Below are 13127 nucleotides of genomic sequence, written 5' to 3' on the forward strand. Positions count from 1 at the left end.
ATGCTTTTAGTATTAGACTGATTAAAGTCATAATCTGATCAAATATATGCTCTGCTTGAAATTTGACTTTGATTATAAATTTATTTGAGTTTAAATTTGATGGTCTGCTCGAAATTTGAATTTGACTTTTATTAAAGTCATAACGAGATTCAAGGCCCCCTACACTCAAAAAGAGAAAAATTGAAGTTTAACCTTGCAGATTCCTTTGTGCATTGTAATTTCACATCAAAACTTGGAAGTTACTGGGAAGCTTAAATTATAGTCTCTATTGTTTTGTTTCTCATTTTGTTTATCTAAAAGCAACAAGTTAACTCGAATGCAGAAAATATCACTATGCCATTAAAAGATTCATCACCAATGTACATGTTTTAAGTGTTTGCTTGTGGGCCTTTGGTTTTTGGTGCATGAAATAAATTTCAAGTATCAGAAACTTAATAGCAACTCAGGATTGATCTTTAAAACAGATCACATATGAGATACCTTGTGGAGAAATGTTTCCACCTTTGATTTACTTCCTGGGAGAGCTTCTTCGAGCCATTCAATTATCTGACCTCTAGAAGTATCCATACGACTAGAACGCTGTTGAATATCCTTTCCTTCACCACTTCTTCTAGAAGATTTTGGATCTTATCATCGTCAAGGAGAGCTCGTGGAGTGAGTGGAGAAAGCATATCAATAATGAAAGAGGTGGGGTGGGGGCACCTAGATCTAATTGGCATGGGCTAAATGGGTGGCCCCCCTTATTATTATTAAGATTTTTTTATAAAAAACCTTATTAATACGGTATACCTTCCAACATCCTTTTCGTCTTATGAGTGTGACCCTCTATACCCATATATCATTCTATTTAATAACTTTAAAGGTCAAATGAAATTTATTAACAAGCCTTACTAACCATACTATTTCAGCATATATATTAATTAATCAAATCTTCCATTTAACCCAACTGATATGTTAGGTTTTCAGCCCTTAGGGTGCCAAGCTACACCTCGTGCCCTATAAGATGTAGAGTAGTCTTTAAACTCTCTTACAGAGCCTTGTCTGCCATTGGTTACCATATATAAATAATTGTTTGTCCGTGCGAGCTTCCCATACGACTTAGAGTATGGTTAATCATCAAACCCAAATCCGTCATTCAGTTAGTACTGATGTGTAAAGAGGACCATTCGAGAATGACTTCTCTAATATCTTCACTACCCTGACCAGATTTTTGGGTTCTACAGGCCTCGATCTGGATGAAGATGAGGATTCCATGCAGCGGAAGACACATAACAAAATCATAATAGCATCATTAGAACATTGACTCGAAGAACCTATGCGTGGATCATTTCTGTGATTTCTTGGATCCCAGAGTGAGATGAGTTGAGCTGCTCATTTGTGTAGCCTCTAGACGTATCCACACATTCTCAGCATGTTGAATCTCCTCCACCCATACAAATTATGTTCAAGCTTCATCATTGTCGTTACGTCGTCATAATCGCATCGGGAGTAGAGAGGTGTGGGGAGAAAGGAGAAGAAGGGGAAGGCCTCTAAACATTTGTGGCCTGTGTGAATTTCATTTTGGGACTTCCCTTATTTATACTAAGTGGGCATTTTTCGTAAAAAACTCACAAAAGTTAAGTATATCTTCTGACGTTCAAAAGACCATTTCCATGTAACCCTTTGGGCCCGTTTATCAATCTAGTTAATGACTCGAGCAGCCCAATAATATTTCTTGGCCTTCTAAATTAATTAACTATACCATCATATAAATTAATTAATCGATTAAACCCAAACAATATATTTAGTCTCAAATGTATGGGGTGTCAAGCTACACCTCGTGCTATAGAAGATATAAAAGAGTGTGTATTGACTTCCTCATGGAACCTATTCATCATCGGTGATCATGAAAGTATAGTCCTTCATCCCCTTGATACTTCTAGGATGACTTAGGGTATGGTCAACTATCAAACCCTAATCAGTCATCCAAGTTAGTACTGATGCGTTTGAAAATCACTAGAGAACTCTTTTCTGATATTTCACTTCCTTTGTCAACAACTTCATCGCATCATCTTCCTTCAGCTGTCATTTCTTATTCCGAGGGTGGATGCTCCCCTCTTGACCACTCAATCGTCTTCATGAACTTCTTAATGCACCCAAATTAAGACTATTTAGAATCCCATGATTAGGGACATGTAGGTCATAGTCAAAGTACAACTGTCCGTCCACAAGATGTCCTTGGTGTATCAGGTCTAAGGACCACGCATACGACCATGACGTGAATCAACTTGATTGATAGTTTGGTATAATACCATTCATATATTCGTACATATCAATTCAAATAACATTTCCACTAAAGAACACCCACTATCTATCCTTAGTGTTTCCACACTAATGGCTACGTAAACGACCATACTCATCATATGATTGAGGCTAGATAGTGCTTTTATGTCTGGATATTTAAGTGTCCTTCTCGAGTATCCTTCAAGTAGGAATATTTAGAACACATGCTTCAAGACTAGTGATATCCGTATTACGATCTCTTCATAATTTGCTAAGTCTGATCATGTATTCATGAACTTCATTATAAGCATCACATTGGCTCGCCTGCTACATATATTTCCATCACATGTATTTATCTGCATCGTCTTCCTTGAGTCAATCTTTTCCTATACCGAGGGTGGATGATCATGTCATTAATGCTAAGACTTATTTGAATCCCATGATTCATGATAGGCTATCATCAAAACATAGTCTTCTATCCATGAGATGCCCTTGGTTTCTTAGGTCAGTGACATGAATCAACCTGATTGGCATTTAAATATTACCATCTATGGATTTATATGGAAACATTCAGTGGACACTCTCTCTATAGGGCACCCACCATTTATCCTTAGTGCCTCCACATGAACAACTATAATATCAGTCATACTTCATGTAAGTAGGATTAGATACTACTAGTACATGAGTAGTTTGATGTCCATTTCAATTATTCATTGAATATGATTATTTATAATAAATGCTTATAGAATAGAGATCACAGTAATATGATCTGATCATAATTCGTTATGCCATTGCATGTATTCACGAACTTCATTATAAACATCACATGATATTAAAAAAGAATATATGTTTCTTTCAATGAACTTAAATAATAATGATAACGTGATTGACTCAAAAGCCACATAATACCCATCAAAAAGGTATTCAATCAAAACTATTTGTGTTTTACAAACTCAGATGAACTTCCTCCCGGCCCTCCTTATCAAAGTGATGATGAATTAATATTTGTTTCCCTTCTTGGAGCCACATGGTAAGAACAATATATTAATGAGTTTCTAAATAAAAATATAAAAGTTATCTCGATTAAGATTAGTTGTGTTGAAACCCATTGCTTGCAATGGGATCAAAAGTTTAAATGTTTTTCATGCCTTTTTTGGGTTTGTAAAGCTTAACATTTCGTCTAATTTATTTATATAGATTAATGGATAAATGTAATGTTGAATCTCTCGTCTATGGTTCTTTTCATGCACGATTTTTAATAATTAATGGTTTTGTGGAAATAGTATAGTGTGAAAAGAGGATATCCAATGAAAAATAATTTTTAATTGTCTCCCTTAAATATCGAGTAAAGCTTTATCCGTCAGATTAAGGCTTATTTCATGGGTGAGTTTTTTATGAATCATGTGTCAGTGTTTCTGTATTTTCTGATCTTTGAGACTATATGAGTTTTAGTGTTAGATCAAAACGAATAATATACTTCCAATGTATTTTAGTTCCACTTAGTACTTATAACGAAGAATCAAGAGTTTCTTAATCTATTACGATGTTTTCCCCGTTGATTTGCATGTTCAAGATATTTCCCTGACCTATATGTTTCATTCATCAATTATCCACATATTTCCTTTGGTTCTCCAATGCATGAATGGTGGGTGTTTTCACCCTCTATATGATACATAGGAAAGCATGAGTAATCAACCCATCCTGACATTCATTATAAGTTATCTTGGTTTACACACCTGATACTAATTTGGATATAGCGTAGTTCAGTTCTCATCCGTTAGCTTTTGTTTTAACCTCTCTCGCATAAAACAAATTCATAGACCTGCCCTTAGAAACTATCTTATTACTCTGTAGTCATTCCATAACATTAGACATGCTACTCATTATTGTTCTCTGCCTTTTAACTCAGATAAGAGTTTTGGATGAGGTCAAACTTTTGCATCTTCTCTCTTGCAGTCGGACTATCTTATTAGATAGAATTTTTAAAAATCCTTCAGTTGAAGCCTTCCGTCTCTTTCAATCTCATTTTTTCCTTATTACTCTCTTTAATGTCTCATTAAAGTCTGTTAGTTCCATTAAAATGAAGCTAAGTTAATTTGTATATCCTAATTTTTTGTTCTCCTCTTTTATTATTCTTCTCTTTTTTCTTTTGTTCTTTTCTTCTTGATTTTGTTTTCTTCATTTCTTAATTTTCTTATTCTTATTATATTTTTCCCTCTTATTTTCTTCATTTTAATTTTCTTCTATTCTTCTTCTCATGTTGATCTTTCCATCTAATTTTCTTCTCTTCATATTATTATTCTTTCCTTCATCATTGCCGTCGTTTTCTTTATTTCTTATTTTCTTTAACTTCTCTTCTTTTTCTTTTATTTTTATTTAATGAGGATACAAACCCTACATACAAGGCATTGGCCGTCATCATTGTCAACATCATCATTAGTTGATGACGTTGACGGATGACTACTTATTCCTTCATTCAGTTCTGTTCCCGTCTAAGGAATTTGACGCAAGGGTTGACCGGACGGACGGACGGACGGACGGATGATGCACATCTGAAGGATGACGGATGCCGTATTAATGTCGTCCTGTTCCGTTTGCCCCTGACGAAAATATCGGGTTTTAGAAGATTAGTTTTGACTTTTCACATTTCTCTCTCCTTTTCCCCACTGGCCACAGTTGCATTGCTTCCAAAAGAAGTGTGAGAAGAGAGAAGAGAGAGAGAGAGAGAGAGACGGAAGAAAAAAGGAGAAGACTGGAAGTTTCTCTTCCATTCTCGCTCGCTTCGACTGAAATTACCAGACGAGCTCTCAATCTGTTGATCGGAAACGCCTCCGCATCAGGTGCGCTGGTTTCTGTTCGTAATCTTCTGGTTACATTGTAAAATTCGATTTCCTGATCGCGGCGTTTTTTGCACCATACTGATTGTCTTCGGAAACCTGATTGAAAGGCGGCTGAAGATGATCACATTCTCTAAGTTTTGTCGAGTAAAATGCTGTTATTAGCCTGATTTCTTCAAGAATCTGTTCGAGTTGTATCAGTTCTGATGTCACTAGCTTCTGCCTGATTAGTGATCATCTGCTTGCGATTTTTCGCCGCCTGAAATCTTTGAGGCTTTGACTGTCCAGAATTGTTGCTTTTATGATTTGATATTAAAATAAATTTTGGATACAATGCGTTTTGTTAAGTTTCATAAGTGTAAACGTTTTTTAGGATTTACAGATTGGGATTTCTATATGGAAGGCGACTTTCTGTAATATTAAGTCGTGCCGCCCATACATCTTGAGTCTGGAATCGAGAATGAATCATCGCAAAGTCGTTCTTACTTACAAGCGGAAGCGATCATCTATTCATCCTGATTCTTTTCTTCAAGAAGAGGATTTCTCGTCGGAATCTTCAAAGAAGATAGAATCTTCGGGTTCGAGTCGGAAACTTAAGTTTGAGTCTCCTTCATGCCACGAATCATGTGGCCGAGATAATGAGGTTAGAAATTCAAGTCTTTATCATAATCCTTTGTAACTCATGTCTTCCTTTTGACGTTAATTTATTGGTAACGCACGATTTTATGTTCATAAAGGCCACGTCTAATAGTTTCAAAGGGTCTTTTTTAACTGTCGAGGCTTTAAAAAACGTGCAAGATTCGTTTCTTTTTGTAACTAACACTTTTCAAGTTTTTAAGTTACAAAAAGGATCAAAATCAAGTTCCCAACGCATCTAGGGAACAGCTCCCCTATATTTATGTATGCAGTCTTGCTTAAAATAAGATCCTGTCAATCAGGTGTGGCTTGATATTCCTTTCCTTTTTAATTCATTCTGTTTATCATAGGAACTTAATTCAGTTCTTTCAACTATCCAAGCCTAATGAAGCCCTTAGGTGTTGCGATTACTACATGATGGTCCCAAGTCTAGGCTAAAGAAGTAGAAGTTTATCAATTCAGGCAAATCCAGTGTCCATGTTTATTTAAACTTGATATTATTTTGCCTTCCAAGGGTCTCGTTATGCATCTAATTCTGATACTCCCAGATCCCTGTGGAACTTTGAGATCACTTGAGAAAGAATTTCCAAAAGTAGAATCCAACATGAATTTTTCGCTAGGATGGAAAATTAAAATGTAGTAGAAATAGTTCGGTCAAGAGCAAAACAAGAGAGGAAAAAATAGGCATTGACGATTTCCACTCTGCAGCCAGTGTCCGTCGCTTCCAATAGGTTTCTCCCCCCAAAGTCAGTATGCTGTTGCACGTGCCTTAGGCCATGCCCTCCTCCTGTGTCTTCTCAGGTATTTCTTGGGGAGGTTTGTGTTCACATCAGCAGCTGGTATTGGTGAAAAATCTTACCTTGCACCTGATTTTTTTGGAATAGCTACAAAATTTGGTCTAGTTCCAAAGTGAGGACTTTGACATTTCCATTTTTTAGTATCGCATTAATCATATCTTCTTGTTCATTTATGTAATGGCATGTTTGGCAATCTCTGATCTTTGCTTAAAATTAAAGTTCTAATCATTTTCTTAATTTTAATTTTCCAATGACGGGAATTCCGCATTAAGGTATAATGTGATTCTTGCCATATAATTTCTGAAGTCAACTTTCAGCTCCCTTAATTGAAATATTTAGGCATTTAAACTATTGTTTCATGCGTATCTCCTTCTATCTCCAGCATTTTACGGCTTACAACAGGCAATTTATACATGTAGCACTTGGTGTGACTCATGATATTCATTTCGTGTAAAACTAATTTTTTGCTTGTCGTGAAATTTTTGGAATGCTTAGGCATTTCATTGCTCTAACGACTTCAAATGCAGTTCCTTCCGCAATTTCAGCATTCATTCAAATGTCATATCTATGATTTTGTAGAAAATCTTATGCTTGGTCCTAGTTCCGAAGGGTTTTTTGGATGTTAGAACAATTATCATGAGAGGCACTAGGGAGTCTCTTTAGAAGATATGTGAGTGTTGCAAGTTGGTATTGCTATTTTTTATTTTATCTTTTGATAATGGGAGATAGTATGACCTCTTTTACGACAATATAACCCTAAGCGATTTAAACATGATACTACTCTTAAGAGGGCAGAAAAAGAATGATACACATTTTCCAACGGAGTCTATAAGTAAATAAAATCCGCCATATTGTTGCTAGTCTTTTCTTCTCAGGCCCGTCCGAGATCCCCTGAAAAATGAGAACTCCAAGGAGAACATCCTCTCTCTCTCTCTCTCTGATAGCGTTCTATCCTGAGTTCCATCTACTTGTATTATTCTCTCTCTCTCTCTCTCTCTCTCTCTCTCTTCAACTCTGTTATCTTTATCATGTCTATCCTTATACTTATGTTGCATCCAATACCTGAACTTTTCCTTTACAATTATTCTAGTCATCAAAGAAAGCCGCAGAACCGTGCACCTCAAGTGGTGACCCCAGCAATAAAAAGGAGTGCGTGCCGGGCAACCTCAAGATTTCCCCGAACCATGACAAGTGTTTGGATGACTTGTTGGTGTATCATTCAAAATCTAACTCTTACAATAAGGCAAGAGTTGAGAAGGAAACATCAGTCTTTGGTGAACCTGTTTCAACAAGTGGAAGTGCTAATGGTGAGTCAACCTCCTGTATTTCCTGTAGGTTTATCTTTCACCAGTATGTTATTGGTAATTTGACCCATGTGCTATAGGTCCATTGGGAGTATCTGTTACAAGAAAGGAGGATACCAGGGGCCAACCCAAGGGGCCACTGCGTACATTCATCAGAAGAACCAAAAGAAAAACTGATGTCCTTGAGAAAAAAACGGAAATTAGGATAGAGGAGGGATCAAAAGCTTCTGAACATAAAGACAGGGTCAATGATGCAAGAGGTGGTGCTCATCAAATGGCTCAAATCAATGAGGTATCCTGATGACGCAATTTCTATTTGAACTGACGCAATGAATCTCATTTTTTTTTTGAAAGAAGATGCAATGAATCTCATGGTGCGTTATTTCTTAGACAGAGAGATGTCACGAAATGTCTGACGTAAATTCAAGTATATGCACTGCAGAAGACAAGAGGTATAGATTAAATTGGTTCTCTGCTAGATTTCACTTTTCCTTTCCCTCCACCTTAGACCTCCGCATGTTTATTACTACTCTTCTTATGAGTTTTCTTGTTTGTATGGCATTGGCCATAGGGTTCAGCGATCGTTAATGTCACCGTTGTCATCAACATCATTGACCCTAGTTGACAATGATGTTGTTGAACTTTGGCATGATTGATGTTGACGTTACTGGGGTACCACAATGGTTGATGCAATCCCTCAACTTTGTAAAATCCTAGTTATAAAAATTGTCTAGCCCGTCAACATCTACATTGTCATCAATGTCAACCAGGCTAGTTGATGATGATGATGATATTGACGGAAATTTTCTAGAAATACAGACAATTAGCGGTGGTGACGATGTTGATGTCCTTGAAGTTGGTGACAGCATCAGCCAATTTTCAACCATCAACATGACTCGTCAACGTCATCGAAACATTCCCAACCCCATTCCCATTGGATAAGGCCATAATAGAATGTTTTCCTACTGAAAATCCTAAAGATATTAATTTATTGAACTGGGTGAATGGCAGAAGAGAAGAATCATTTCTCCAACGCCAGGAAACATCAAATTCAGCGCTGTTGGCGTTGAACAGTTCATTGCCGACAGACTTTCCCTCGAATAGCTTGCAAATCAAGCAGAAAATCAACAACAATTCATGTGATTCGGTGAAGGATGCCTCCTCTGAGGTACAGATGCGGGAGGTTAATGAGATAAAGCTGGCAGAGATCAATCCTTCCATTGGATTGGAGACACGTGGCATAACCTCAGACGAAGCTTCAAAGATCCGAGAGCCTCCCTTGAACTTGTTTCCCCGATCAGATATACCCATCAAAACTGGAAATAACATCAGAGAAAAGGCGACCAGACAGGCCAAAAGTGATCCAGATCGTCCCTCTCAGGCTAGATTCACTCTGCCTGATCAAAATTCTCTGGTAAATAATCCTTCTCGAAGAATCCTCTCTTTGTTTTTTTAAACACCCAACTCCTTTTTTTTTCCTTAAATATCCCTTTGTTTCCAGACCCCTGCAGATAATGAGAATCAGAGAGGCCCCCAATCATGGAGAACTCACCAAAATACTGACCAGTCAAGAAGATCTCTTCTGGGTTCACTCATAGCTCGCTCAAGTAGAGTTTTCCCCTCCGTACAAAACCCCGATCAAGCCCACGATTTGCTGCTTCCCTTTCTGGCCTACGATCGCTGCAACCCTTCATTCCTCTGGCACAAACACATGTTCACCGAGGCATTTCACGGCAGCACAAAAGTTAGCCCTTTTACTCACCGGGTCTCCTGGTCCGAGGAGGAACTAGACTGCCTCTGGATTGGAGTGAGGCGTTATGGGCTCGGCAACTGGGCTGCCATTCTGAGAGACCCAAAGCTGAAATTCTCGCACTGGAAAGCCCCAGAAGACCTCGCCGAGAGATGGATCGTCGAGCAGGCGAGATTTCTCGGTCCCCAGTTGATCTTCCCAGAGCCTGATGGCTACGCTAATTTCTCTCTCCGAAGAAACGGTACTATTCCAAGTCAAAACTCGGACGTGATCACGGCCTATCCGCTGGTGACAGATGGCAGCTTGGCCAACGCGTCAAGAAAACGTGCCGTCTCTCCGGCCCCGCCCAAGGGCCGAAATTTTCCTCATTGGCTCCGGGGGGCGCCGCAGTCAAACCCGTCTCCTGTACCAGCGGACCCGGCATCGGCTTATGCTGCTCCAGCAGAACCGCCCCATAGAGCCCACATGTTCATTGATCTGAACCAGAGCTTGTTGGACGTGGCGGGGCCGGAGGACGAGGTCATCCTGGACAGTGAGGACTCATCTGAGGAGACTATCTCCGACAATCAGGGCAGCCAGCCTTGACGAGTTCATTCGCTATCTATATTTCCGTATCAGCGGGAAGAGAAATTTTAACAAAAGCTAGGTAACGACTCATCATTGTTGTGTACTGTGATTTTACCATGAGAGGTTTTGCTTATATCTCATAAACATCATTATCATCATCATCCTAAATTACATCCCTGATTAGTGTAGGTGGCTGGGTCTTGATGGTCAGTCAACCTTACTCGTAAGTTGGCTGAGCAGACCTCATCTGATCCCAGGTCAATCTGGTCAAAGTTCGGCGGCAGGTTGGGTTAGTCAACCATGAGTCTCATGGTCTGGTCATCCGTGGTCAAGGTTGGGCGGTAGATTGACCAGACCCCCAACCTGTCCTCTTGTGCAGGTAACTAATTCAACCCATTGATTGGTTGGGTTGACTCCATCCAACTGCCAAAAACCCTTCACTTTATCTGCGGTGGCTTAATTGAGAATTGGTTTTGGGGAGTCCAAAGTAGTCCAGATTTTGCCTCATCCTTGTATCACATCACAGCATTCCCTGCCCGTCTATGATAAGTAGACATGGTTGTTCGGTTCGTTTTGTGCGAATCTGTGCGTTTTGTTCGTTCTATTTGCTTTTCCGAACAGAACATTAACAAATTCGCACAGATCATCACACACACCCGTTTGCAGTTCGATTGTTTGCTTTGTGCCAATTTTGTTCAAATGTGCAAATTTTGTTCGAATGTGCGAATTTTGTTCGAATTGTTCTAATTTTGCAAAAAGTTGTTCTAATTTTTGCACAAAAAAAAGGACAGAACAAAGAACAAGGCCCTGTGCGGCTCTTTTGTGCGAATTTCTTGTTCGTTTCAAACGAACAGAATAGAACAACCATGTTTATTGACAAGTCAACATTGAAATTATAACCCGAAGTAGGGAACTGAGGTCAGACCATGATCAGATTAGATTGCCCATAATTGTTAATGCTGAGCAACGGGAGGACTAATAGATTGATCTGATCAAGTGGGCTGGTCCTATCTCCAGTGTAAGTCAATCATGGATCTCTGGTCACATCAAACTTTTCAATCTGATCCATTTTTTCTGCCATCTTTTCTTCTTTTTTCAGCTCTTCATTTTTTGTTCTTTTTCTACATTTTTCAACTCTCATTCTGTGAACTTTTTCTTCTTCTTTAGAATTATATTTTCCATTGAGATCATTTATTTCATGTTAACAGGGGATAGAAATGATATTTAATATCTACCATGCAAGATCTTGATTATAATCTGGGATAATTTTTCATTTTATCATTCCAAAAAGGTTGACAAAATATGTGGACATAAATGATGATTCATGAAACCAATTTCTCAGGATCTTGTTGAAATATTGACCACTAACATTGTAATCCTCCATAGTTTCTGTGTATCCCCGATCATATATTGCAAGTCGAGCCCTCAAAATTATTTGAGTAAAACATTTGTACATAAATACCTAGTGAACAGAAATACTCTCTCTAGAGATATCCTACTGTTTTTATGTGATACTAAATCTCTACTATTTAAAAAAAGTAGTTTTATCATGACCATTGGATATGCTTGGCCACTCTGGTGTAAATACTACAAAAGGACTGTTTTGATTATTTCCATGTTTATGAGTAATAACTAAGATGATTGATTATTGTTTGTTACTTTACTATACCTAAGTCATTCCGAGATTGTTATGTGGATGGGAGATTATATGTGCACAATAATTAATGACAAAAAGGCTGTAAGAAATGGTTTGATGAACCATTTTACCTTCTAGAGCATGCAATTTAGCTTATTACTTCATGCATTGGCAACTCAACCTACTGGTTGAGTTAAATTAAACCTTGATTAACTAATCTCTATGTTTGGTATAATTAGTTAATTAAGTTAAATGATAAAGAGTTATTCAACATAGAGAGCCATTAACTAGTATTTAACATAAGTCTAGAGAGTCACATGCATAAGATTTATTGGATACTGGAGGATATGATTAAAGTTAAAAGTTTTTATAAAAAAATCTTATTAAATATATAAGGAAGGAACCCCCAAATAAAATGTGACAATGCTAGTCTTTCTTTGGGCACCCTCTATTTCACCGTCTTCCCTTCTGGTGTGACCAGAGTGCAGGAAGATCATCGTGGCGTTATGACACATGATTATCTATTCGAAGACGATGAGATTTGACATCTAAGGAACTTGGTGGACGCTTCTAGAGACCAGACATTTGAGGTTCGCTTTGAATCATTTGAGTTGAAGACACAAATCATCTTTGGGTTGTCAAATTTTTTGAGGACTCACAGATTACTGGTGAGTGATAATAATAGATAAGGGATAAAGACATGAAATAAGTCCAAGATCTTAGATAAAATATGTCATATTTTACAATTGTAGTCTTATTAATGTATGGTTCAATTAAAATGTTAACCAGATGAAGTAATTAAAACTATCCATATGATTCAAATTGAAACAAGCAAATGAAATCACTTGAAAACAATAAAATCATTTCTGGAGCGAAGTGCACTTACCCTACTTTCATGTTCCTCCACAAGTGTACAAAATGAAGACAACCGAGATACATAAATTGGTCTTCTGGATTGAAGAAGGGTCATAATTAGAGGACTGAAGATCACATTTATATTTATCTGTCAACTAATCTGACAGGCTGATCGGTGAATTGAATTGATCAAAATGTTACATCACATCAGACTAGAGAGAGATAAAATCAAGAAAACAAGGCTTTCATACATCTGTAAAATATTTAGTAATGAAGAAGTTCCTGTACTCCATATTTCCCCTCCAGAAAATCATTGTTGAAATGTTTATTGTCTTTATAAAGAAATAAAACTTTTACATGGATGATGTGGCGATTTCTGATTGGAGAACGTCCGGGGCCGGTACTTGCTGTTTCGTACGAAGGATTCAGAACTCGAAATTGTATTAGTAGTTCGCGCTGGTAGGACTTGTATAAGTAGTTCGC

At 37.8% G+C, this 13127-nt stretch overlaps 1 protein-coding gene across 7 annotated transcripts; it reads left to right on the forward strand.

Annotated features, from left to right (window-relative positions):
• The first annotated feature begins 4943 nt into the window (after positions 1-4943).
• Positions 4944-11343, forward strand: LOC144700142 (uncharacterized). Of its 7 annotated transcripts, none has more exons than XR_013580675.1 (9): positions 4945-5102; positions 5473-5742; positions 6444-6551; positions 7623-7839; positions 7917-8128; positions 8227-8288; positions 8848-9250; positions 9338-10232; positions 10338-11343. XR_013580675.1 is itself a non-coding variant. In XM_078571552.1 (8 exons), exons 2-8 carry the CDS (start codon positions 5560-5562, stop codon positions 10169-10171), a joined length of 2019 nt encoding a protein of 672 aa, XP_078427678.1. In that variant the 5' UTR covers positions 4944-5102; positions 5482-5559; the 3' UTR covers positions 10172-10311. The 7 variants fall into 7 exon arrangements, 5 of the variants coding, with proteins under 5 accessions (XP_078427678.1, XP_078427677.1, XP_078427679.1 ...); XR_013580674.1 differs by having other exon boundaries at positions 10343-11343; XM_078571552.1 differs by lacking the exon at positions 10338-11343 and having other exon boundaries at positions 4944-5102; positions 5482-5742; positions 9338-10311.
• The last annotated feature ends 1784 nt before the right edge of the window (positions 11344-13127 follow it).

Source organism: Wolffia australiana, chromosome 2, assembly GCF_029677425.1.
Source record: "Wolffia australiana isolate 7733 chromosome 2, ASM2967742v1".
In the NCBI taxonomy this organism is placed as follows: Eukaryota; Viridiplantae; Streptophyta; class Magnoliopsida; order Alismatales; family Araceae; genus Wolffia; species Wolffia australiana.